Below are 23,693 nucleotides of genomic sequence, written 5' to 3' on the forward strand. Positions count from 1 at the left end.
CCTAAGACGGTCAATGACCTCGCACTGTTCTGTAATTTATTTTATCTCACTAATTCATTTGATAACTAGGATTATAGTGGATGAAGAGTTGTAAAGCCGAGTATATCGGGTCTTATCATAATCATGTTATTTTTTTATAAAAACTGCAATAAACTTTAAGGTTACTGCAAAATAATTTGACATTTGAAAAACCATAATTCAAAACAACTACAAAAACCGAATAGAAGTATTCTTTATTTTTAGAGGTGAACTTATGCAGATTCAACGTACAATTAGCACATAACATTCAACATATAACTTCGTTTATGATTCTGTGCCTGAGGGTCGAGCGTCTGCAGTCTCGCTACAAGGCTAACTTTAGCTCCTTTGTAGTGAGAGTACCGACGAATCTTCTGTCAACTTTCGAGACGCCGGAGTTCTGGCCGATGGATGTAGTCTATCGGAGGTTCCGGGGGAGACTCCGGAATGAAGCGAGTCACGTCGCCGGCAAAACGTGACAGTGTTAGTTTTTAAATATATATAAAATACAATACAAATATAAAATACTTAGTTTTAAGGTATTTATTATATAATAAATATATGTTACAAGTTAGATTTAAGGTATTTGTTATATGGGCCTCTGATGCCCGAAATAAATTATTTGGTACAGAATCATAAAACGATGCTAGTCTGATTAACCATAGGAACGCTCAAAATTTCTGCACCTCATCTATGAGGACATCGTAGTGCTTCCCGTCCGGGTCGTATCGGTCCCGGAACTCGTGGTAAAGCTCCGGGAACAGGTGGCTCACTCCCTGGATGAACACTTTGACGTTGTGCTTGTGGGTCGGAGTGCACTTCGCGCAGGCTGTGTCCACCGCCTCGGTGATGTGGACTGAAAAAAATAATAAAAAATAATATAATAAAATAAAAAAGCCTTTATTTCATAGACGATTATTACACTAAATACGTAGGAATTAAACTAATTATTAATCATCCAGAACCTATATATACACATTTATATTAAAAAATAATAATAATAAAAAAAAAGTGTCCATGGCGTGATGGACCACAATTAATTAAAATTCATAATATTATTTCAATTATCCTTGGTGCGAAAAATCTAAATAATAAAATAACAAAAAAAGGATATGGACGAACAGTCCATAGACGGCCCCAATTTTATAATAAAAAAAAAAATCATCCAGAACCCCTCCGCGGGTAAAGGCCTCCTCCAGAGATGCCCACTTTTCTCTATCTTGGGCTATGTTTGTCCATCGTGGACCGGCTATAGATTTTATGTCGTCTGCCCATCTTTTAAGCGGTCTGCCTCTGTTGCGAGTTGCGATTCGAGTTTCTTACGCCGGTTCCTCTCGCCGGGTTAGTTCTCGAACCGGTGGTATGCACCAGTGTAGACCTGACGTTCAGAGAATATTTGCAAAAATTTATTCTGAATTTTTTTTTGAGTTTGAGTTTACGTTTACCAAGCGGGCCATTCCATCGTGTCACTCAATATGGCCCAACGTTCATCCGACAATCTGGCTGCATGGCCGGCCCACATCCATTTTAATTTAATTTATGAGCGTAGCACAAAGCATCCGTTGCTTTTGTTTCCTCTCTTATTTTTGTATGTCTAATTTTTTTCAATTCTTCTTATCTTTTACATGCTTCTTTCCATGCCTCGTTGGCATGTAATAATGTTTCCAGTTTCTCTGTACTTTAGCCGTGTATTTCCATGTCTGGCAACCGTAAGTTAGACACGGTAGCAGGCAGCTCGTCATGGTTTTTGTTTTAATGCTAACTGGTAAGTTGCTTTTAAAAATCTCTTATATTTATTCCAGTAGCCATAGCACGGCCACCAGAAGAAATGCGAAAGTATGGACAAACTGTGAAGATAAACTTAAGGTAGCGTCCCGATCTTTTTTCGTTCATCAAAATTCAATTAAAATGCCACTTTATGACAGACTATACCTAAAAATTCAAATAATATCCTACTCTATGACATATACTATAGTCTGTCATAAAGTGGCATTTTAATTGAATTTTTGTCGGTCGCGATTGGCCGCGGTAAAGATCGGAACGGCACCTTTAGTTTATCTCCATAGCTTGTCTATACTTTCGCATTTCTACTGCTAGCCGTGCTAGGGCTACAGGTCAGTTGAATGCGTCGCTCTATTTCTGAATAGTTACTGTCTTTTCCGAAACTGATCTGTTTTCCTAAGTAAACATATTTATTTGTGTACTAAGTACTTAAAAAATGATATTGCAATAAAAAAAAACTTTATTATTTTCTTACATATAAAAATTACGATGCTTCTAAAATTTTTTCCAACACTACTTAAAAAAATATTTACATAATTAAAAACTTTAATACCTAACCCTCAAATTAGTAATCTTTAGTGTCTACACTAATTAATTTTTAAAAATTAAAAAGAATGTGGTTTAGAAAATTAAAATCTAGACTTGGTCCATGATAATATTATGGACGTAATTAGGGTGGAAGTTAACTCCATAAGGTCTAATGGAACCAAAATAAAACTTGGTGTGCCACAAGGGTCCATTTTAGGGCCTTTTCTTTTTCTCATCTATATAAATGATTTACCTTATCTTGTTAAAGATAAGCATGAGTTAGTACTTTTTGCTGATGACACTTCACTAATTTTTAATGTGAAGAGGAGACAATTTAACCCATTTGTAGCCAAACCAAAACGGCAAGAAAAAATTTAGAAACTTCTTAATTTTATAATAGTAAGGAACATAAATAATTAAAAAAATGATAAAAAAATTTAAAATATATATTTTATTTAAATTATAGGGGTGTACCCAAATTGGCACAATGACCGCTTATGGGGTCAGCGTAGGTGGGTTTATGTGAAGCATTCCTACTCAGTGCAAATTATTTTTTCGTTGTTTTTATAAGCTCTTGGACTTTTATTATGACGGACAACCTAATATTCATGGTTTGAAAGTACTTTTGACACGAAGTTTTTCGATTTTGGATGCTAGTGGGCGAATAGGACGTTGACGAGATCATTATAGGAGGTAAAATCTAGCTCTGCCTTGATGAAATAATAACTTGTCAATTGCACCTTCTTTGTGCTGAACATGTAAAAGACACGCATTGGATAAGCTCATGTCAATCATGTGTGTGATTACTGATAATATATTATGTGCTAACACTTCAACAATGAATGCCAGTTTTATACAACAATATTGATTGGTCCATTTTGACCACATCATCCCTGTGGTTTCTTGTAGTAGTGGTTATAAAAGTTTGCTATTTTTTAGTTTAGTGATAGGCTATGCGATGCTGAATAAGTCTGAGAATAAGGAGTACACTTCGTCAAGAAGTAACACTTAGCACTAATCAATTAGGCCAATCGTATGTACTGCTATTATATTAGCGCTAGTTTGAATCTTATTAGATCTAAGACAAGCTCTACTCGCTGCCTGCTGCAGGTTCATCATGCATGACCGCTATCCTCATGATCCGAAAAAGCTCCAACGTTATGAAGTTCAGTTTCTCCTGAAAATTTAGCAAAGTTGATGAAATTTATCTTTCATCAAAACCACTTTGTCAATAAATACACAGGATTCCAGTGAAATGATGGTCAATTTCTACTCCAAGGCATCATCACTACCTTAGATAATCGTATTCAGCGCTTCCTCAATCCCACGGTAGCTGTTAGTGACACTATAAAGTCGTTAGCGATTCATCATAATAATGTAAAAAATATTTTTTTTTAGTATACATGTAGCCAGTGTACCAAAATTGGTACAGCAACGTTTCAGTTGCTATAAAATGGTAAAAAACGATTTGAAAAAAACTTGTTATGTGCTTATAGGATACATTATTTATTGTATTTGAAGAATAATGTCTATTTACGATGATATATTTAACGTGTAAAATATAATAATTACAAACAGGTAACTACCTCGACGTGTCATTCGAAAGCATATTTTAGCCAAATATTGCTATAAATGTATAATATTTAACGAAACTATTTAATTTTATACGTATCGACAACACTTTCAAGTTTATTGTTATGTAAGATTTTTTCACCTAATGTCAATATTTTTTTTCATAAACAATTAAAAACAAAGTGTTCCCAAATTGGCACGGTGGTCATGAATGGGTTAATTATGACGAGGTAAATAGTGCTCTCTCAAAAATAGTACATTGGTTTAATGCTAATAATTTACTTTTGAACTCTAATAAAACAAAATGTTTAAAATTTATCTTGCCAAATGTTAGGCAAGTACAAACCAATGTACTATTAAATGATGAAAAAATGAATTTAGTAGACACCACCGTATTCCTAGGCATAACGCTGGATTGTAAGTTACAATGGGGTCCACATATTGCGAAACTGGCAGATAAGCTTAGTTCTGCAGCATATGCTGTTAAAAAAATTCGTGAAATTACTGATGTAGAGACCGCGCGATTAGTTTACTTTAGCTACTTTCATAGCATAATGTCTTACGGCATCCTCTTGTGGGGAAACGCGGCGGACATTAATACAATATTTGTGCTGCAGAAGCGAGCTATTCGTTCTATTTATAAGATGTCGTCTTTGGAATCTCTAAGAGAAAAATTTAAAGAAATAAGAATTCTGACCGTCACATCTCAATACATTTTGGAAAATCTCTTATATGTTAGAAAGAACATAAATATTTTCAAGAAGAAAAGTGATAATCATAATATAAATACTAGAAATAAGAACAAGTTAGCAATACCAATGTTCAGACTAGCCAAAATAAGCAAATCCTTTAAAGGCCAATGTATACGCCTATACAATAAAATCCCAGAAAATGTTCAAAATCTACCTTTAGACAAATTTAAAAAAGCAGTTAAAGAACGTTTGCGTGCTAAAGTCAATGATTTCTTCGAGGACATCACACCTCGGGAATAGGGTGGCTCCATGCAGGTTACTTTTCTTTTATTTTTGTTACATAGCTGTAAGCCATAACATTGTAATTTTTTTTAAGATGGCCCCGTGCGAGTTTCTTATGCCGGTTCTTCTCGGCGGGGTGGTTCCCGAACCGGTGGTAGGCAACGTAGTTTCTTCGTTCGACTTTCAAAAAGTGTATCATGATACCCATTTTGAATAAAAAGATATTTTATTTTATTTTATTTTATTTTATTTTTTATTAAAAATGTTAATCAACTACCTTAACTCTTTATCATCATTTAGGTACTCCAAAAACTTTTAGTTTAGTTCGTAATTTTTATCTTTTGCATTCTATCAATGCCAAGCAACTATGGAAAATATTAACATTTTAGTAAGTATGAAAATTAGCATAAGCACTTTAAACCTACGTGTACATAAAACACAATTATTGCTAAGATGCCAATTCACTGTCGATAACATAATATTACTTATGTAAATATTATTTATTAACCAATAAAAAACCGGTCAATTCTCATTTCAACGCTTACTTTTGATGTATGAAGCGTATTTTTTACGAAGTAGTTTTTATTTAAACCAATTTTTTTTCATATTTACTCAATGGGCATTGTCCAAAAAAAAATCACATGTACTTTTTATATTTTTTTTCGTTAAAATAGGGTATTTTAAGAATATAAATTAAATAATTTCGAAATTCATTGGCTAGTTTTTTCTCAATAAATTTTTAAAGTTTCGCTCTGACGTCATCATCGGCCGTCAATTGACCTCTGCATATGTTTTAAATTTCCTTTCAATCTTATTTATAATGGCTGGTTCGTCAAATGCAAGTTCTCATTATGTGCAAAACTGATACGAGAAGCTTACCAAAAGTTCGAAACGTAATGTTGGTCGAATTTATTGCTAATTTAACGCTATTGAAGGTCAAACAAAGGTTAAACGTATTTGTTCAAAAATATAAGTAACTAATGGGTATTTTTTTCTTTTATATACAGAAAAACGATCACTGACCTTATTCCTCGAAATGTTTTTGTAATGAGCAAAATTAAAAAAAAATGGACAATCCCCATTAAAAAACCTAGAAAATATATATTATTAGTAATCGAGGTTACTGCAAGGGAAATGGAGTAAAATCGGTGACTATACGAGGAAGTTGCTATGCATAATATGACACTCTTTGAACGAAGTGAGCTTTGTCGCTCTCGTCCGCGCTCAGAAAGCCTGGGGACTGACGCTCGTACTGAGCGTACACACAGCACTTACTCTTATGCTGCGCGGCCACCTCGTCGCAGGGCCCGCGGTCGAGGTAGCAGTACAGCTTCGCGCGCAACACTTCCGGCTACTTGATTACGTCCTCGAAGTGCACCTTGTTGCTCACGTCCGCGTACGAGCACGCCAGGGGAGTGACGCCCAGTACACACACAGCACTTACTCTTATGCTGCGCAGCCACCTCGTCGCAGGGCCCGCGGTCGAGGTAGCAGTACAGCTTCGCGCGCAACACTTCCGGCTACTTGATTACGTCCTCGAAGTGCACCTTGTTGCTCACGTCCGCGTACGAGCACGCCAGGGGAGTGAGGCCCAGTACACACACAGCACTTACTCTTATGCTGCGCGGCCACCTCGTCGCAGGGCCCGCGGTCGAGGTAGCAGTACAGCTTCGCGCGCAACACTTCCGGCTTCTTGATTACGTCCTCGAAGTGCACCTTGTTGCTCACGTCCGCGTACGAGCGCGCCAGGGGATTGACGCCCAGTACACACACAGTACTTACTCTTGTGCTGCGCGGCCACCTCGTCGCAGGGCCCGCGGTCGAGGTAGCAGTACAGCTTCGCGCGCAACACTTCCGGCTTCTTGATTACGTCCTCGAAGTGTACCTTGTTGCTCACGTCCGCGTACGAGCGCGCCAGGGGATTGACGCCCAGTACACACACAGTACTTACTCTTGTGCTGCGCGGCCACCTCGTCGCAGGGCCCGCGGTCGAGGTAGCAGTACAGCTCCGCGCGCAGCACGTCCGGTTTCTTGATTATGTCCTCGAAGTGCACCTTGTCGCTCACATCAGCGTACGACCACGCCAGGGGAATGATGCCCAGTAGGCACAGTATGACAAACTTCATGATGAGAAAATCTTTACAAAAAATCCACTTAAAAAGATAGAAAAACCTTGGGACTCGTATACAGACCCTCTAGCTAGTATTTTTACGTAATTTACATTTAGCTCCAGCTTAAAATATTTATTGAAGTTCAATCAAAGCTTATAAAGACAATAACACTGGTTTTAACTAAACAATCGTAACATAAATACTCAAAGGATGATTCAAATCCCCTCATTTATATACTTCACTGACAATTTATATTTAATTTATGCACAATATAACAATTTTTGAAACAGTTTTTACGAGAATAAATTAATTATAATTGTTATTAATGTGTTTACCGTGTACACGTACCATGAATTTATGGAACGAACGTGAATATTTTTTGTTGCGAAGAATTAAGTAAATTAAGGTCAAAATAAAAAACAAATGTGAGAACTCCTTATATTGTAATACTGTGATTCCGTAGTCCGTACTCCGTAGCGACCAAAGCGAATTAAAACATTTTTTAATTTGAAATTCCTAGAATATCGGCCAATTTCACTCACTTCCTAAAGAAATAATAGGCAGTTCAAAAAATTACTAATTACTAATTAGCTACTAATATTTGCACTTATTTGCAATTTATTCAGCAATACCAGAGAACGACCAGTTCGGTCAAATAAAACTATTTCTTTTAAGTTTGGAGCTGTTCTGTTTATTTCGAAAATATAATATTATAAATATACATTCAAAATCATATATAAAATTCGGGCAAATAGGACGTTGTCTAAGTAGATTTACCCCATGAAGTAGGGTTCAAATAAATAAAGGGGTCACGTGTTTTTACTGTTAAATACGAAAGCTAATACTTTTTATCTCAATATTTGGATAAACGTTAAATCTGAATAAGTATTTCGGATTAAACAGACAATTATAATAATAATATGTAGGTATATTGTATATAATTATACAGCATGACTCGTGAGACATGATCAATACTAAGGAGAGTACTCGGTACTCAATTCTCATTCTAATTATGTAATAAAATTAGGTACTTAACTTTTGACCAAATTTCCCTTTAAATAAATGAATCATGGACACTCAGTAAATTACTATGCGGCCGGCGCGGGGCGCACCGCGCGTGCGGTGTCCATATGTCGGGTAAATAATTATTTAACTTTAAGGTTCATTTACTCAGTGATCAGTTGATAATTATTATTTTTTATATTTTATTTATGGATGAAGTCTGCAGACTGCAGTTGACAACAAGGTGACAAATTAAAATTGGATTATGGATTATAGTTTTTTTTATTGAATCTTAGATACTATTAGACAATGCTTACACGGCCAGTCTGAGATCAGCTGAGTCCCAGAAACAAGAGTTGAAAAAATATGATACTTAAAGTCAATATTTTTTACAAAATATAGTAGTCCTAATGTCGTTGAAACTAAGGTCGAATTTCGACCATTGGGCGATATCTAGTTATAATAATTGTCTGTATACGTGTATGCCCATATTCCATAAACACCAACTACGTTATTTATTTTAGTTTAATTCACATTCTTTTGGTTGGCCTCAATAAAATTAAAATCGTTTCAAGATACGTAAATATTATATTGTACTTTTATTAAATAGTTATTATGATATAAAGTACCAGCTAATTATTAATTTTAATTTATTTTTTCAGATTTCCCATTATGGCTTCCGTTGAAAGTCAGAGGAACGGCTCGGCGCAGCATAATATGCATGCCGTAGAGAAGGCGTTTAGGTATGTTAATTTTATTAATTACAAAAAAGGTAGTGATTAAATTGTCCCCCCCCCCCTTCCACCAGCTAAACGGTTGCTTCTGGAAATGCGAAAAAATTCACGGGGGTACGAAATATGCTAAGACTTCACAATTTATTGAGTAATAGTCGATTAACTAAAAAAAATGTATTCGGCGAAGTATAAAGGAACTTTTCGTTCAAATTCCTTTGAACGTAACTGAGATGATGTTGTTAGTAGTGTAAAACACGTTATAAATGTACCATCGAGGAAATTGATTCCTAGGCAGTTGACAGACCTATGCTAGGGGCGGTTGCTCGTCTAAGGGACATAACGGAGGAGGAGGTGAGCCAGGGTGGTGTAGTGTTAGTTGTGTCTTTAGATATTTCTAACGCTTTCAACTCCCTGCCCTGGCCCACAATAAAAGCCGGCCTACGACACCACGGCGCTCCGAGGTACCTGCGGAACACAATTGACAGTTACCTCTCGGAGCGATCAGTGCAGTTCCCGACTCAGGAGGGTTGGGATGAGCAAGAGGTGGAGTGTGGCGTTCCGCAGGGTTCGGCTCTCGGTCCGACTCTGTGGAACATTGGTTATGACCCTGTGTTGAGATGTATCAACCTCAGCGGCGCAGAATTAGTCGGCTACGCTGATGACACGGCTGTCGTCTGTCGTAGAAAAACCTACCGCGAGGTGGTGTTACGTGCGACGGCGGCTGTGGCGCAAGTGGTCCGTCGGATCCGAGCACTCGGCCTTACGGTAGCCCTGGAAAAATCCGAAGCCCTGTGTTTTCACAGGCCAAGGAATGGCTGTGGTTGTGAGTGGGACTTCAATACAAGTCACGCCCACACTTACCTATTTGGGACTTGTCCTCGACGGTCGATGGTCCTTCAAGGAGCATTCTCGTCGGCTCTTTGAAAGAACCACCAAGGCCGCGGGGGCCTTAGCCTCGCTGCTCCTGAATCTTGGGGGCCCAAACTTGGCATGTCGGCGTCTGTACATGGGTGTTATTCGTTCCATGTCCATGTATGGCGCGCCGATTTGGGCTGGGAGACTGTCGATCAGCAACAGGCTCGTTCTGGGACGCCTTCAGCGAGTGATGGCGACGCGGGCGGTGCGCGGGTATCGCACCATCTCCCGAGATGCGGCTTGCCTACTTGCTGGTAGCGTCCCATGGGACATTGACGCAAGGGCCCTTGACGACGTTTATTGGCGTTGCGCAGCATTCCGTGAGGGGGGCAGCAACCCCCTACCGGACGCCGTGCGTCGGTGGAGGGCTGAGTCTAGTGAGAGGTCGTTAGACCTCTGGGCGGAGCGGTTACAAGAACCGCTGGTAAGCGTCGCCCTGATAGAGGCAATCCGGCCACTATTTAAAGAGTGGGTGAACCGGAAACACGGGGCACTCTCCTTCCATCTGGCGCAGATGCTCACCGGGCACTGCTGCTTCGGTCAGTATCTGTGTCAGATAGCTAGGAGAGAAAGTGACACAAGGTGTCACCATTGCCTTGACGAAAGGGACACGGCCGAGCACACAATGACGACGTGCCCTTCCTGGATGGAGCAACGTACGGCCCTTACGGCCGTCATTGGAATGGACCTCTCGCTGCCAGCGATAATCCAGGCAATGCTGAGCAGTGAGATCGCATGGCAGGCAGTAAATGACTTTGCCCAGGCAGTCATCACCGCAAAAGAAGAAGCCGAGCGCAGGAGAGAACGGGAGGCGCTCGACCCTTTGAGACGGCCGAGGAGAAGACGCACGCGACGGAGTGGCCGCGGCGACTTACATTAGCCGGGTACTCGGGGCGGTGGTGTGGGGACACCGCCGCCCATTGCACCGAGTCCTAGAGAGAGAGCCGTGATGCGCAAGGTGTTCCTGCGCATCGCGGCCCCCCGAATAGCGGGGTGGTGTCGGGTCTGTAGATGATCGCTGGTAGAGTTGCGATAGGTTCTATCGTACCCGCAACTCTGCCTTAAGCGATGAGTGGAACACCATGGGGTTTTAGTGGGTAGCAGGAGTCCCACATACCCCGGCCGATATCCCCAATTTGCCGGGGATGCGTAAAGCATTTCCCCATGTTAAAAAAAAAAGGCAGTTGACAGACCAAGGTCATTTGGTCGGATCATGTCAATTCAATGTTAATTGTGACCTGGCTGGCTTAGACGTAATGCGACCAAACTACGTAGGTCCCTCATCTGCATAGGAGTCAACTTCTCTGATAGTACATTTATTGACCTTAGCAAAAATTATTAAAAACTAGCGGTACTACGGAGCCCTATATTGCGCGTGGCCCGACACGCACATGGCTGGTTTTTTAATAAACTTTTGCATTTGTTATATAGTATTAGTTAATTGATAATTATAACATGATTAACAAGACTTATTTTGTATTATATGTAAATGTCTATTGTTTAATCTATTGATAATAATTATAAATGTATGTTTTTATGTTCGTTACCAGTTACTTTTTTCAGAATGTAAGTTTAATTTATACAGATTGTAACAAAACAGTGTTAAATGTTAATACCTTAGGTTTTGTATGTAACATAGAGCTGTTCACTGTCAAAATTGGGATTGTCCCATTTCAAAAACATTTTGAGGAATAAGGTCAGTGATCGTTATTCTGTATATAAACTAAAAAAATACCCATATATTTTTAAACAAATATTTATATTGTATAACCTTAATTTGACCTTCACTGACGTCATTACTGGAAGGCATAACATTAAATTAGCAATAAACTCGACCAACATTACGTTTTGAACTTTTGGTAAGTGTCTTGGATCAGCTTTCACATAAATAAGAGAACTTGCGTTTGAGGAACCAGCTATTATAAATACGATTGATAGTTTTTATTTTTTTATTTTACTAAACAAATATAAATAAATACGAGAAGGAGACTATCGTAGGGTTTGGAGGTCAGTATTTCTTATGACATTTAACACCTTGTTGATATTTTTAACAATGCTCTTTTTTAGGGTTCCGTAGCCAAATGGCAAAAAACGGAACCCTTATAGATACGTCATGTCTGTCTGTCTGTCTGTCCGTCCGTATATCACAGCCACTTTTCTCCGAAACTATAAGAGCTATACTATTGAAACTTGGTAAGCAGATGTAGTCTGTGAACCGCTTTAAGATTTTAATACTAAAATGGAAAAAATATTAAAAAGTTTAGGGGTCCCCATAGATACAACTGAAACAAAAAAAAAATTTCATCTAACCTATGCATGAGGGGTATCAGTGGATAGGTCTTAAAAATCATATTGAGGTTTCTAATATTATTTTTTTCTAACCTGAATATATATAGTTATTATAGTTTTCGAGAGAGACTCTTCCAAAGTGGTAAAATGTGTGCCCCCCCCCCCCCTCTAACTTTTAGAAGTTAGAGGGCATGGGTTTAGAGTACTTTTGGAGTAGGGGCATGATAAATAAAAAAAAATATATGATGTACCATCGAGGAAGTTGATTCCTATGCAATTGACAGACCAACGTTATTTGGTCGAATATGTCAATGTGCAGAAATGTGTATATCGCACAACGATCGATAATTATGTCAGCTTTCAAACAAAAAAAAAAACCGGCCAAGTGCGAGTCGGACTCGCGCACCGAGGGTTCCGACAGCTTAAAGGTATTATAGACCTGAGTATTTGGTATGAATTTCAATTTAATACCTCTACGCGTTTATGAGGAAATGGGTAGTAAGTTTAAAATTATTAAAAAAAAATATATTATGTGATATAACTAAAAATTTATGGTTTTCGTAATTTTTCCTTTATCTATGCTATAAGACGTTGCTTCGTACCAAATTTCAAGATTCTGAGTTCACGGGAAGCACCCTGTAGGTTTTGATTCCCTTGCAAGTGTCGAAAATTTGCGGCATAAACGGCTGTATCTTTTGATTGCGTTGGCTTAGAAGTTTGATTTTTTCACAGCTTCAAGGGACAGTAGACCTGAGTAATTGATATAAATTTCAGCTTCATACCTCCACGCGTTCCTGAGAAAAAGGGTCTTGACAGACGGACGGACGGACAGACGGACAACAAAGTGATCCTATAAGGGTTCCGTTTTTTCCTTTTGAGGTACGGAACCCTAAAAACTAGATCAAAACCGGCCCACCCGTACGAATGCTACGATGACACGGACAGACACACAGAGACAAACAGACAGACACGTCAAACTTATAATCACCTATTATTTGTCGGGGGCTAAAAATAATAAACATTGCTACTCGTATTTTATCTCGGTATTCGTTGTCGGTATCTTTTTTATACTTACACTTTTTTTACAATATTTTTTATATTATTTTGCAACAATATTTTACACCAAGTTGAAGATTTTATTTTTTCTCTACCACTAACGTGGAAAACTACCAGAACACATTATTTATAAGATAATATCAAAGGAAAATAATTATTTGTAATTCTTTGCGAAAAAAATACATTTAGAGTATGAGAGGGGCTTGTAAGAATGTTATATTCATTGCTTATAGGGGAATGTGAGGTAAAACGATCCCTACGGGTCAAATGATCCCTCCCCTTAAATCAGATTAAGCCAGACGCATCTTTCCAAATGCACGTGAAACGGGTTGCCCATAACCCTGCCAGTTGCCACTTATAATATCATGGCGATCAGAGCGCTTGGCGAAATTTTATTTAATTTTTTATAAAAAGTGACGCTCTGATCTAAATTAAGCCTGTTTTTGGACTTTCATAACTTTTTACGAATTCGTGTTTATTTAAATGTCATTTTGTTATAGGGTATTAATAGCAGTTACCTAATATTTAAACAGTTTTAGATCACCCCACGTGGTATTTGATGGTTGTGTTTTGATTGATTTCTTGGAATTTGGTATATGGGGTGAAATGATCCCTATTTGTGTGTATAAAATGATCCCTGGATATAAAGTAGAAATTGGCGAATATTTTGCTTTTGATGAAATTGTTATTTTATTTTAATTTTATTATTATAGAACAAATATATTATCAAAGATATCGATTTCAGAAGTCACAACTATCGTGTTTTGCCTTAAGACGGACCGATAAACCGACAGACAGCAAGATCTTAATAAATTTGCTCCCCTTTTTACCGAAGCCTAAAAAACTTGCTAATAAACTAAAAGATGCGTGTTTCTTACTTATATGCTTAAATTGGTTATCAATAATAAATAGTATCTCTGGGATTATTTTACCCCAACTCAAGGGATCATTTTATACATAGGGGTGTATAAAATGATCCTTTAGTTAAACTTTTACAAAAACCTCTAGTACAAAAAAAGTACGTACATATGATAAAAAATAAGTATGCTATCACGAAGTTTGGTAAATTCACTACATCCAGCCATATAAATATTGCGATTTTTCCTTCAACTATAGCCATACTTAAGATTTTTCCCTTAAGGGGATCATTTTACCTCACCTTCCCCTAATAGTGTTATTACGTTTACTCTTCGTGTATAAATTGCAACATAAAAATGAATCACATCAATTTGACCTATAAATGCAGCTAAGTGTGTTGCTCATTTTCTGGGGTCCTTTAACACGAGTTTATCTTTTCAATAATGTTGTGGATTGGCGTGTTTGACGTTTTTTTAAACGGGCAAATGGCCCGCTACATAATAAGTTGGGGAAAAAGTCTTTTCGCATTATAGTATGTATAAACTTGTCATAAAATCTTCGTAGGCTATACCAATTGTATCTGGCTGATTTTGGTATCATTACAAAGATTTAATTTTACAGAAGACAATTCCAAATTCAAATTAGGTAAGTAAATGTGAAATTTTAATTTGTTTTTCTTATTGTTAAAATGAGTGATTCTAATGAAGAAATTCGATACATTTTAAAAATGCAATACAAGCCGCGAAAAAAATTTGTGATGTTTATGGACCTAATGCAGTATCTGTGAGAGTAGCGCAAATTTGGTTTAAGCGTTTTCAATCCAGAAATTTTGATATCAAGATGCACGTCGCTCTGGTCGCCGACAAAACTGATGCCATTTTTGAAAAAGTGGAGCATATTAGTATAGATCTACCAGAATCTGGATGACTGATGGCAAAAAGTGAGAAAATAAATTGACTCTAGCAATACCGGAGAAATAAAGAATTTCCCGTGAACCAAAAAAAAAATTTCCCCAAAAAATAGCCTATGCCCCCAATCTGTTCTATACTTACCTGTGCCAAATTACATAAAGACGGCCCAATATTTCAAACTGAAAAACTGCTTTGCTTTATAATAAAAATGTAGATAGTAGATTCTTTGTTTGGCTGCGGATATATTATACTGTTGCATAAGTGTGGGCAAATGTCAATGGAATTTAATGTAGACAATTATTAAGGAAAGACATGAACCAAATAAGGTCAATGGTTCGCACGTGGTTATATTCTTATTCCTCAGCCACGGCCAACTACTGACGAAGTCTTGATCAAGGTACAAATGGTACAGTAGATTTATTTTAGACTAGATGACGCCCGCAACTCCGTCGTAGCAAATAGCTTATCGCGCGGATGCCGTAAAATTTTCCGGGATAAAAAGTATCCTATGACCTTTCCCGGGTCTCAAAGTATTTCCATATCAAATTTCAGCCAAATCGGTTCAGCGGTTTGAGCGTGAAGAGGTAACAGACAGACAGACTGACAGACAGACACACTTTCTAATTTATAATATTAGTATAACTGTATGGATGTAGACAGTGGCTTCTTATATATTATTTATATAAAACTCAAAGGTGACTGACTGATTGACATAGTGATCTATCAACGCACAGCCCAAACCACTGGACGGATCGGGCTGAAATTTGGCATGCAGGTAGATGTTATGACGTAGGCATCCGCTAAGAAAGGATTTTGATAAATTCCAACCCCAAGGGGTTCAAATAGGGGATGAAAGTTTGTATATGATGGTAACCCTGGCAACACTCATATTGTAAAGTTGAGCTCATCTAATTTAACTGAATTTAAACTAAAAAATACGGGCCAAATAATTAACAAAAGTGCAAAACATTACATTTTTTGTGAATATCTTACGCAAAAACAAAACATCGCAACCGGAAAGTGCTTCTTAACTGTGTTTATCGTTACACAAAAGAACCGGTAGAATCAGCTGTTCATATTAACGACTCTTCGAAACCTTTAATATTTACACAAGAAATAGGTATAAAATATATTTGTGATCTCATGCATTAAACCTAATACAATAACAACTCTGGCGGTGCAGTAAAATACACGCTCCAAAAAGTGTGGAACATAACCTAACTGCGGCATAAATCCGATTGATATCAACAAAAATGCACTAAAAAAACCGAAGTACGACACAAAACGAAGAAAAAATATTATTTACAAGAACTTACCTCTCAATTTAGAAGACTGGAACACGAGGAATATCACAAAAATGCATAACACTGGCTGGAGAAAATAACACTCAGCTGTTTAGAGGACTATACTTACCTATCCAAGAGTAAAAATAAGACTGACCCAACTACAAGCAGCGATATTACATTTTTAACTACTTTAATACCTAATAACATTCATCACATTTCTGTAAGTTTATCAGTAAGTAATAAGTACCTAGCTGCATCCTAGCTGTGTATATGATTTGAGAAACCTGACTAAACTAATGAACATTGTTATTTAATATTTATTATTACATTGAATTGCTTTATATTTTAGTAGATCATAAAACAAAAAAGAAAATAGTAAAAACATAGTTTAAGTAACTTGGAAACATCCTAATAAAGTGTTAATATTATTATCTTTGAATGCTTACACTCTGCAAATATCAAGGATTGATACAAAGTAAACAGTTTCACATTGTTTCTATTGTAATTAATAAAATAATACCGTAAAAGAAAAAGTAAACAATAATCTGTTGGTACCACATACAAGCAAGTTAGCCAATAACATATGAAACCCATATTATAATAATTGTACTAAACCAAGTACCTACTTAAATTTGATAGTCATAAAATATTGTGATTTGTCCTATTTATTGTCATTATTTTGTTTCGCTGGACTGTATTTCTTTGTAAGATTTGACATTTCTCTATACTTGATATTATATGGTAAATGTATGTCATATTAGTTGTAACATAAATTGGTTCTGTAAATGGGAAACAGCATAATATATTATAATAATCTGTTGCCAATTTACTCCGTGTCCTATTTTACTCCTATTATATTGTGTTACTGAACTAAGATTTTCTTGGCAAGGTTTTTTTTCTTTTTTTAAAGTCAATTATTGGTTGTACATGACAGAGAAGAAAAGTTCAATTAAATATAACACAATACACTTGTGACTACAGTTTATTTGTTAAATACTACTCTCGTCTAACCCTACAACACTTATTACATATTTGCACCACTTTAAATTACTTTTATTTTTATATTTTTATTACCTGCTAACAATTTACTCACCAGTGCTACTCCAAATCAACAGCTGTGCTATCCACATACATAGCCTGCCCTGCCTCTTTGCTTGATATCCTCATACCAGCCATTTTTTTGCTTTACCTAAATTCTTGTTACCTGCTAGAACTCCTGCTGAAAGTGCATCTTACCTTTTCTTTCCCTATATTTTGAAATTTGCTGTGCTTGCAAATCATACACCAATAGTCTGCTATCTTGTACAATATATATATTTGAAATGTCTGTCCAAAGATCCCCCACAAAACGTAACTCCATGGGTGCAATAACCAATGAAACAATAGCTAATTTTTCTAAAACTCAAACGCAAACGGAACTCAAGAAGAAGGTACTAAAAAGAAAATCACCCGAAGATGACATCTCAGATAAAATAGATAAATTTGATAACAAGATGGAGGTTTTTGAAAGTACAATGGAATTGTTTGCTAACAAAATGGAATCTTTTGAAAATAAAATATTGACCTTACTCAATAACATGGTCCAACTACAGATAGATAAACTTGATGAAATATCCGATCAAGTCACAAACATGACAACCCAAATCTCACAAATAAGGATTACAACTGAAACTTTAACAAAGGAACAAAATAGTTTTAAGTAAGAGATCAATATGATAAAAACTTCTAAGCAAGACATGGATAGAAAGATAGATGACCTTAAAAATGAACTTGAAATAATAAAATCATCCAATGGATACACAGATAGTTGCTTCGATGTCATTTACTCCGAGGTAAATGAACGTATACAGAGGGAAAAGCATCTTATTATAAGTGGTATTCAAGAATTAACCTCAACAATTCCCTCAGAAAGAATTGAACATGATGAGTGAAATCACGAAAATACTAAGCGTAATTGATTCTAAATCTATTATCCAGGAAAACTAGATGAATTGCGATGTTGTCTGCGATCTTTTCAGGGAATTATACACTTGGTAATTCTCACAGAAACATGGATAAAAACTGACCTTGAAGCTCAATCACTTAGTATAACAAATTACTTTCATTACTACAATTATCGTAAGAATAAGCGGGGAGGCGGTGTATCCATCTATGTACACAACAGCATAAAGCACACGCTTGTTAAAGATCTACATGAAGACGACAATAATTTTTTATGGATCCACTTGGATAAGCTGTCTTTAGATCTAGGCGTTATCTATAAACCTGAAAGGACTAACAATAATGACTTTCTGGAAACATACTCCACCCAGCTGCAAAAAAGAAAGCGATGTATAACATTTGGAGATCTTGATTATAATTTATTAAAAAGGGACCAACGCACTAAAAATTACAAGACAATGCTAAAAGAAAACGGGTATGCAATCTTAAATAAAATCGATTCTGCACATTGTACGAGGGAAATGAACGACAATAAGTCTATACTTGATCACATTGTAACCAACTTAAAAAATGAAAAATTTAATCTAACAATAGTTAATTCATGCTTATCAGATCACAAACATTTGTTTCTAGAAATACATAAACACATTAAAGAAAAGAATATTAAAATCAAGTACACTGCAATTCAATATGATAAACTATACAAAACATTACAAGATAAATCACTTTACAACACAAATACTGTATTTGAAAATCTGGAAACAAAGTTAATTGAATGTATAAAGCTATGCACTGTAAACAAATACAAGATACAAAATGCGCCCAAGGCTGACTGGATTAATAAAAACATAATTAATTTAATTACTAAAAAGAATAAATTGTACAAGGATTATAATTCTTCTAAAAACAGTGCTAAACGTGATGAACTAAGGATGAAATATGCAGATGCCAAAAAAGAGGTTAAACAAATAATCAAAGAAGCAAAACGGAATTACTACTGTAAAGCTTTTAAAAAATGTAGTAAAAAACCTACAAAAATGTGGCAACTAATAAACTCTCTAAGTCTGAACAAAACTAAAAATAGGACTGCCCCAGCAAAACTTGAAACTCCAACGGACTCTTACACTGAAACTTCAGAAATATGTAATTGTTTTGAAGCTGTATGAAAAAACTGGTAATGCAGAGAATCAAGAATTGACTATTTTCGAGGCTGCGTCAACTCAAGAAATTAGTAAAATAATAGACAGCTTACAAACAAATACTGCTACAGGACTTGATGGGATCTCATGTAAGGCTCTTAAGTATGTGAAAGAGGTAATCATAACTGAACTTACAAATTGCATAAATGACTGTCTCGAAAGGGGCCAATTTCCAGATTCACTAAAGGTGGCAAAAGTATCCCCAATCTTCAAGGCAGGCGAAAAGTCTGAACCTGGAAACTATCGCCCCATCTCAGTCCTTCCAGTATTATCAAAGGTATTAGAGAAAGTAATATACGTTAGGCTAATGAGATACTTAAATTTTCACAATATCCTTTACTCAAAACAGTATGGTTTCAGGAATAAATCCAATACTTTGTCAGCCTGTATCGACCTAATAACAAAACTTAAATGTTCTATTGATAAAAAACAACTGGCTCTTGGAATATTCATAGATCTACAGAAGGCCTTCGACACAATCAGCCATAAACTTCTTCTACATAAATTAAAAAAGATTGGTATAAAAGGCACGGCTTACAAAATAATAGAATCATATTTAATAAATAGAAAGCAGGCAGTCAAAATAGACGAAACATTGAGTAGTACTAATCCAGTATCTTGCGGAGTCCCACAAGGATCAATTCTCGGACCCCTACTTTTCTTAATATATATTAATAACATAAAAGACCTAAAGCTAATGGCTGATACAACTCTATACGCAGATGACACCTGTCTCTTTTACTTTGGACGAAAACTGGACTCTCTAGTTTCACAAGCCCAGAAAAATTTAAATACGCTTAATGAATGGTTCAAGTATAATTTGCTAACTATTAATGTCAAAAAAACTAATTATATTATTTTTTCGTCAAAAAATAAAAAACTAGGTAGTTTTACACCGTTAACTATTGACAAGGAAATGATAACAAAAGTAGAATCAGAGAAATATCTTGGCTTAACTCTCGATAATCATCTCACTTGGAAACCGCACATAAATAAAACATGTAACAAACTGTCGTCGCTGATGGGTGTTCTTAAGAATAATACACACTGTTTTCCAATTAACATAAAATATCTAATATACAATTCACTCATCAAATCACACCTTACCTACTTGATTGAAGTATGGGGATCCACTACACTTGAAAATATTAAAAAACAACAAATAAAGCAAAATAAAATTATAAAAACTCTTTTTAATTATGATTACATGACACCTACTAAAACTATTTACAAAAGACTTAAACTAATGACTGTAAAACAAATACATAAATTCCACACCTGCCTACTAATAAGAAAAATATTAACCAAAGACATCCACTCACAAATCATCTTTACTAAAAAATCGCAAATCCACACTCGCCACTTGAGAAATGCAAATAATATAAATCTATATACACCACGCTCCAACTATGGGATTAAAAAAATTATGTTTGAAGGTGCCAAAATGTATAATAGCTTGCCTAAAGATATAAAAGAAACAAAATCACTGCCATTATTCAAAAAGAAACTTAAATTTTATGTACTAACTGATATTAATTAAATGAATGTAAAATAGTAATAAACTACATTATTCTATGATCCTATATAAAAAATATATATATAATAATATAAATAATAATTTGTAAAAATATTTTGTGAGAAATAAAGACTTAAACCGTAAACCGTATATATAATAATACTTCTTAACGCGAGCGAAGCCGTATTGTCATAAAAGACTATGAAAAGTACCAATAATAGGGTCAAAACGGGACGACACATGGTTCTATAACGGTTTATGGTAGTGATGATGATTAAGATGAAAGTAATTTGCATAGTAGCATATGCTTTCCGCTCTTAAAACAACGTCGAAACTCCCAAACTTGTATCTATAAAGAATCAGGAGTTCTCTCAGCACCTTCCGAACCGTGGTATACCTTGGTGCAAAATCTTACTTGTTGGTAGCATATACTTAGAATACTGCTCACGAAACCGAAGTCACCACATATTTCCATATAAATTTTGAGGAGTTCCCTCGGTTACTTATGGATCTCTTCATCAGGTCACCACTTTTATGAATATGGTACCAAATTGGAATGATCGGTTCACAAACGGCGGATTAATCGTTGAAGATAAAAAAACGAACATTACACCTCCTCCATTTCGAAAGTCGGTTAAAATTGTAGCCTATGTGTTATTCTGATGTATAAGCTATATTATTGTAAAGTTTCATTAAAATCCGTTCAGTAGTTTTTGCGTGAAAGAGTAACAAACATCCATACATCCACACATCCATACATCTAAACAAACTTTCGCCTTTATAATATTAGTAGGAAGGAAGTAGGATAATTTAAATGACAAATGTGAAATCAAAAATATTTGAAAAATAGGATTTGATAAGGGCTGGGACACAAAAAAACGATACGACGTCGGGTCGTACCACGACGCGACGTCGTTTCACGATGCGACGTCGTGTCGTTGAAAGACTACGACGCGACATCGTAGCGTGCCACGGTACACGGCACGACGTCGCGTCGCGTCGTAGAAACTCACGATGCGTCATCTTTGAATTTCTATGTGAGTTTCTACGATGTTCGTCGTGGATTCCCACGACACGACGTCGCATCGTGAAACGACGCCGCGTCGTGGAACGACACGACGACGTATCGTGTTTTTGTGTCCCGGCCCTTTAGTATAAAGGCATCGCAGGTGCCATGTCAATAATTAACGATGCGTCAGTCAAATCTTGTACATTGACACCTATCTTCGCTGTTCAAAATTATTATCATCTATTACTATCGAGTGCAACTTATCTAATAGCTCATAGGTCATATGCTCATATTTTATACTTATCGATTACGATATCAAAAGCGCTGCCGATTATAGTATTAACTATAATCGGCAGCGCTTTTGATAAGCTTAAACTTCAAAACAACAACCAATCAACAACGCTTTTTAACCGACTTCCAAGAAGAAAAGGGTTCTATGTTCTGCTGTTTAATCCTTCGATCGCGGATTCTTGGAAATGCTATTGTATTCTATTGTTGTCGCGATCACCGGTGCTCTTATGGGGCTTGACTTGGAATATTATATTTTAACGAACTTATGCCCGCGGCTTCGCTCGCGTTAAGAAGTATTATTATATACAAACTTTCATCCCCTATTTTAACCCCTTGAGGTTCGAATTTATTAAAAATCCTTTCTTAGCGGATGCCTACGTCATAACATCTACCTGCATGCAAAATTTCATCCCGATCCGTCCAGTGGTTTGGGCTGTGCGTTGATAGATCACCATGTCAGTCAGTCACCTTTGAGTTTTATATAAGTACGAGCGTTTGCCCGCGGCTTCGCTCGCGTTAAGAAGTATTATTATATACAAACTTTCATCCCCTATTTGAACCCCTTGGGGTTGGAATTTATCAAAATCCTTTCTTAGCGGATGCCTACGTTATAACATCTACCTGCATGCCAAATTTCAGTCCGATCCGTCCAGTGGTTTGGGCTGTGCGTTGATAGATCACTATGTCAATCAGTCAGTCACCTTTGAGTTTTATATATATAGACTAGCTGTTGCCCGCGACTTCGTCCGCGTCAGCAAAATGTGATAACAAAGATAATAAAAAAGATAAAAAAAACCCTTGGGTCATTTATAAAAAAAGTGAAATAATCCTCCTCCTTTTCGGAAGTCGGTTAAAAAGTAGCCTAAGTTATTCCTTACTACATCAGCTATGTGCCTAAAAAAGTCCCGTCAAAATCGCTCCAGCCATTTCAGAGATTAGCCGGAACAAACAGACAGACAGACATACAGACAAAAATAAAAAAAAATGTTGTTTTGGTGTCTGTACCCTAAATACATTCATATGCATTTAGTAAAAAACGGTTCTTTCAATATTACAAACAGACACTCCAATTTTATTTATATGTATAGATGTATAGATTATATAGATTTGATAAACCCAATATTAAATATTCAATATATAACAATTTCAATATTATGTATTCCGGACTGTTAAAACATGTATAATATTGTGGACAAACGTGAAATAAAGGGCTCTATGGCTCAGTTTGTGGACTATAATATAATTAGTAGCTCAAGGTGGGGGAGGGGGGGGGGGGGGGGTCGAGGGTTCGAATCCCGCCGATGGAACAAAAATTTTTCAAAGTTAAAATATTTAATACACATCCACGACCCAGATGGTCGTGGATGTGTATTAAATATGTGAAAAATATAATAAAAATCTTAAATATATTATGTATAGTATAAAAGTATTAAATATATTTCCGTTGTCTGGTACCCGTAACACAAGTCCTTCAGGTACTTAGCACGGGGCCAGACTGACATGGTGTGAAGCGTCCATAGGATATTAATTATTATATTATTATATTTTAAACCCAATTCAAAATAAGATAATAATTCGTAGAGTATTCAGACTGTTCTAGTTCCTCTTTACAGAATATCCTTGGCAATTTGTGTTTCATCGGTGGTGTTATTTTTTACATTATAATTATTATAATAACTCTACTTCTAACAAGTTAGTATA

At 36.3% G+C, this 23,693-nt stretch overlaps 2 protein-coding genes across 3 annotated transcripts in view; one reads left to right on the top strand and one right to left on the bottom strand.

Moving 5' to 3' along the window:
- LOC121730296 (short-chain dehydrogenase/reductase family 16C member 6-like) overlaps nt 1-23,693 on the top strand; it is a 50,342-nt gene that overhangs the window by 3,258 nt on the left and 23,391 nt on the right. Inside the window, exons 1-2 of one of the 2 annotated variants that reach the window (XM_042119278.1) lie at nt 5,661-5,664; nt 8,650-8,730. In XM_042119278.1, coding sequence (XP_041975212.1) covers nt 8,660-8,730 — 71 coding nt within the window. In that variant the 5' untranslated portion in view covers nt 5,661-5,664; nt 8,650-8,659. Of the gene's footprint in view, nt 1-5,660; nt 5,665-8,649; nt 8,731-23,693 lie in introns of those variants that run through there. The other variant, XM_042119277.1, reaches the window with a different exon arrangement.
- Nucleotides 690-7,102, bottom strand: LOC121730710 (allergen Tha p 1-like). The gene is made up of 2 exons (XM_042119849.1): nt 6,826-7,102; nt 690-874 (listed from the first exon to the last, which is right to left on the bottom strand). Exons 1-2 carry the CDS (start codon nt 6,998-7,000, stop codon nt 690-692), a joined length of 360 nt encoding a protein of 119 aa, XP_041975783.1. The 5' UTR covers nt 7,001-7,102.

The sequence above is a fragment of the Aricia agestis genome, chromosome 9 (genome assembly GCF_905147365.1).
Source record: "Aricia agestis chromosome 9, ilAriAges1.1, whole genome shotgun sequence".
NCBI classification, from domain to species: domain Eukaryota; kingdom Metazoa; phylum Arthropoda; class Insecta; order Lepidoptera; family Lycaenidae; genus Aricia; species Aricia agestis.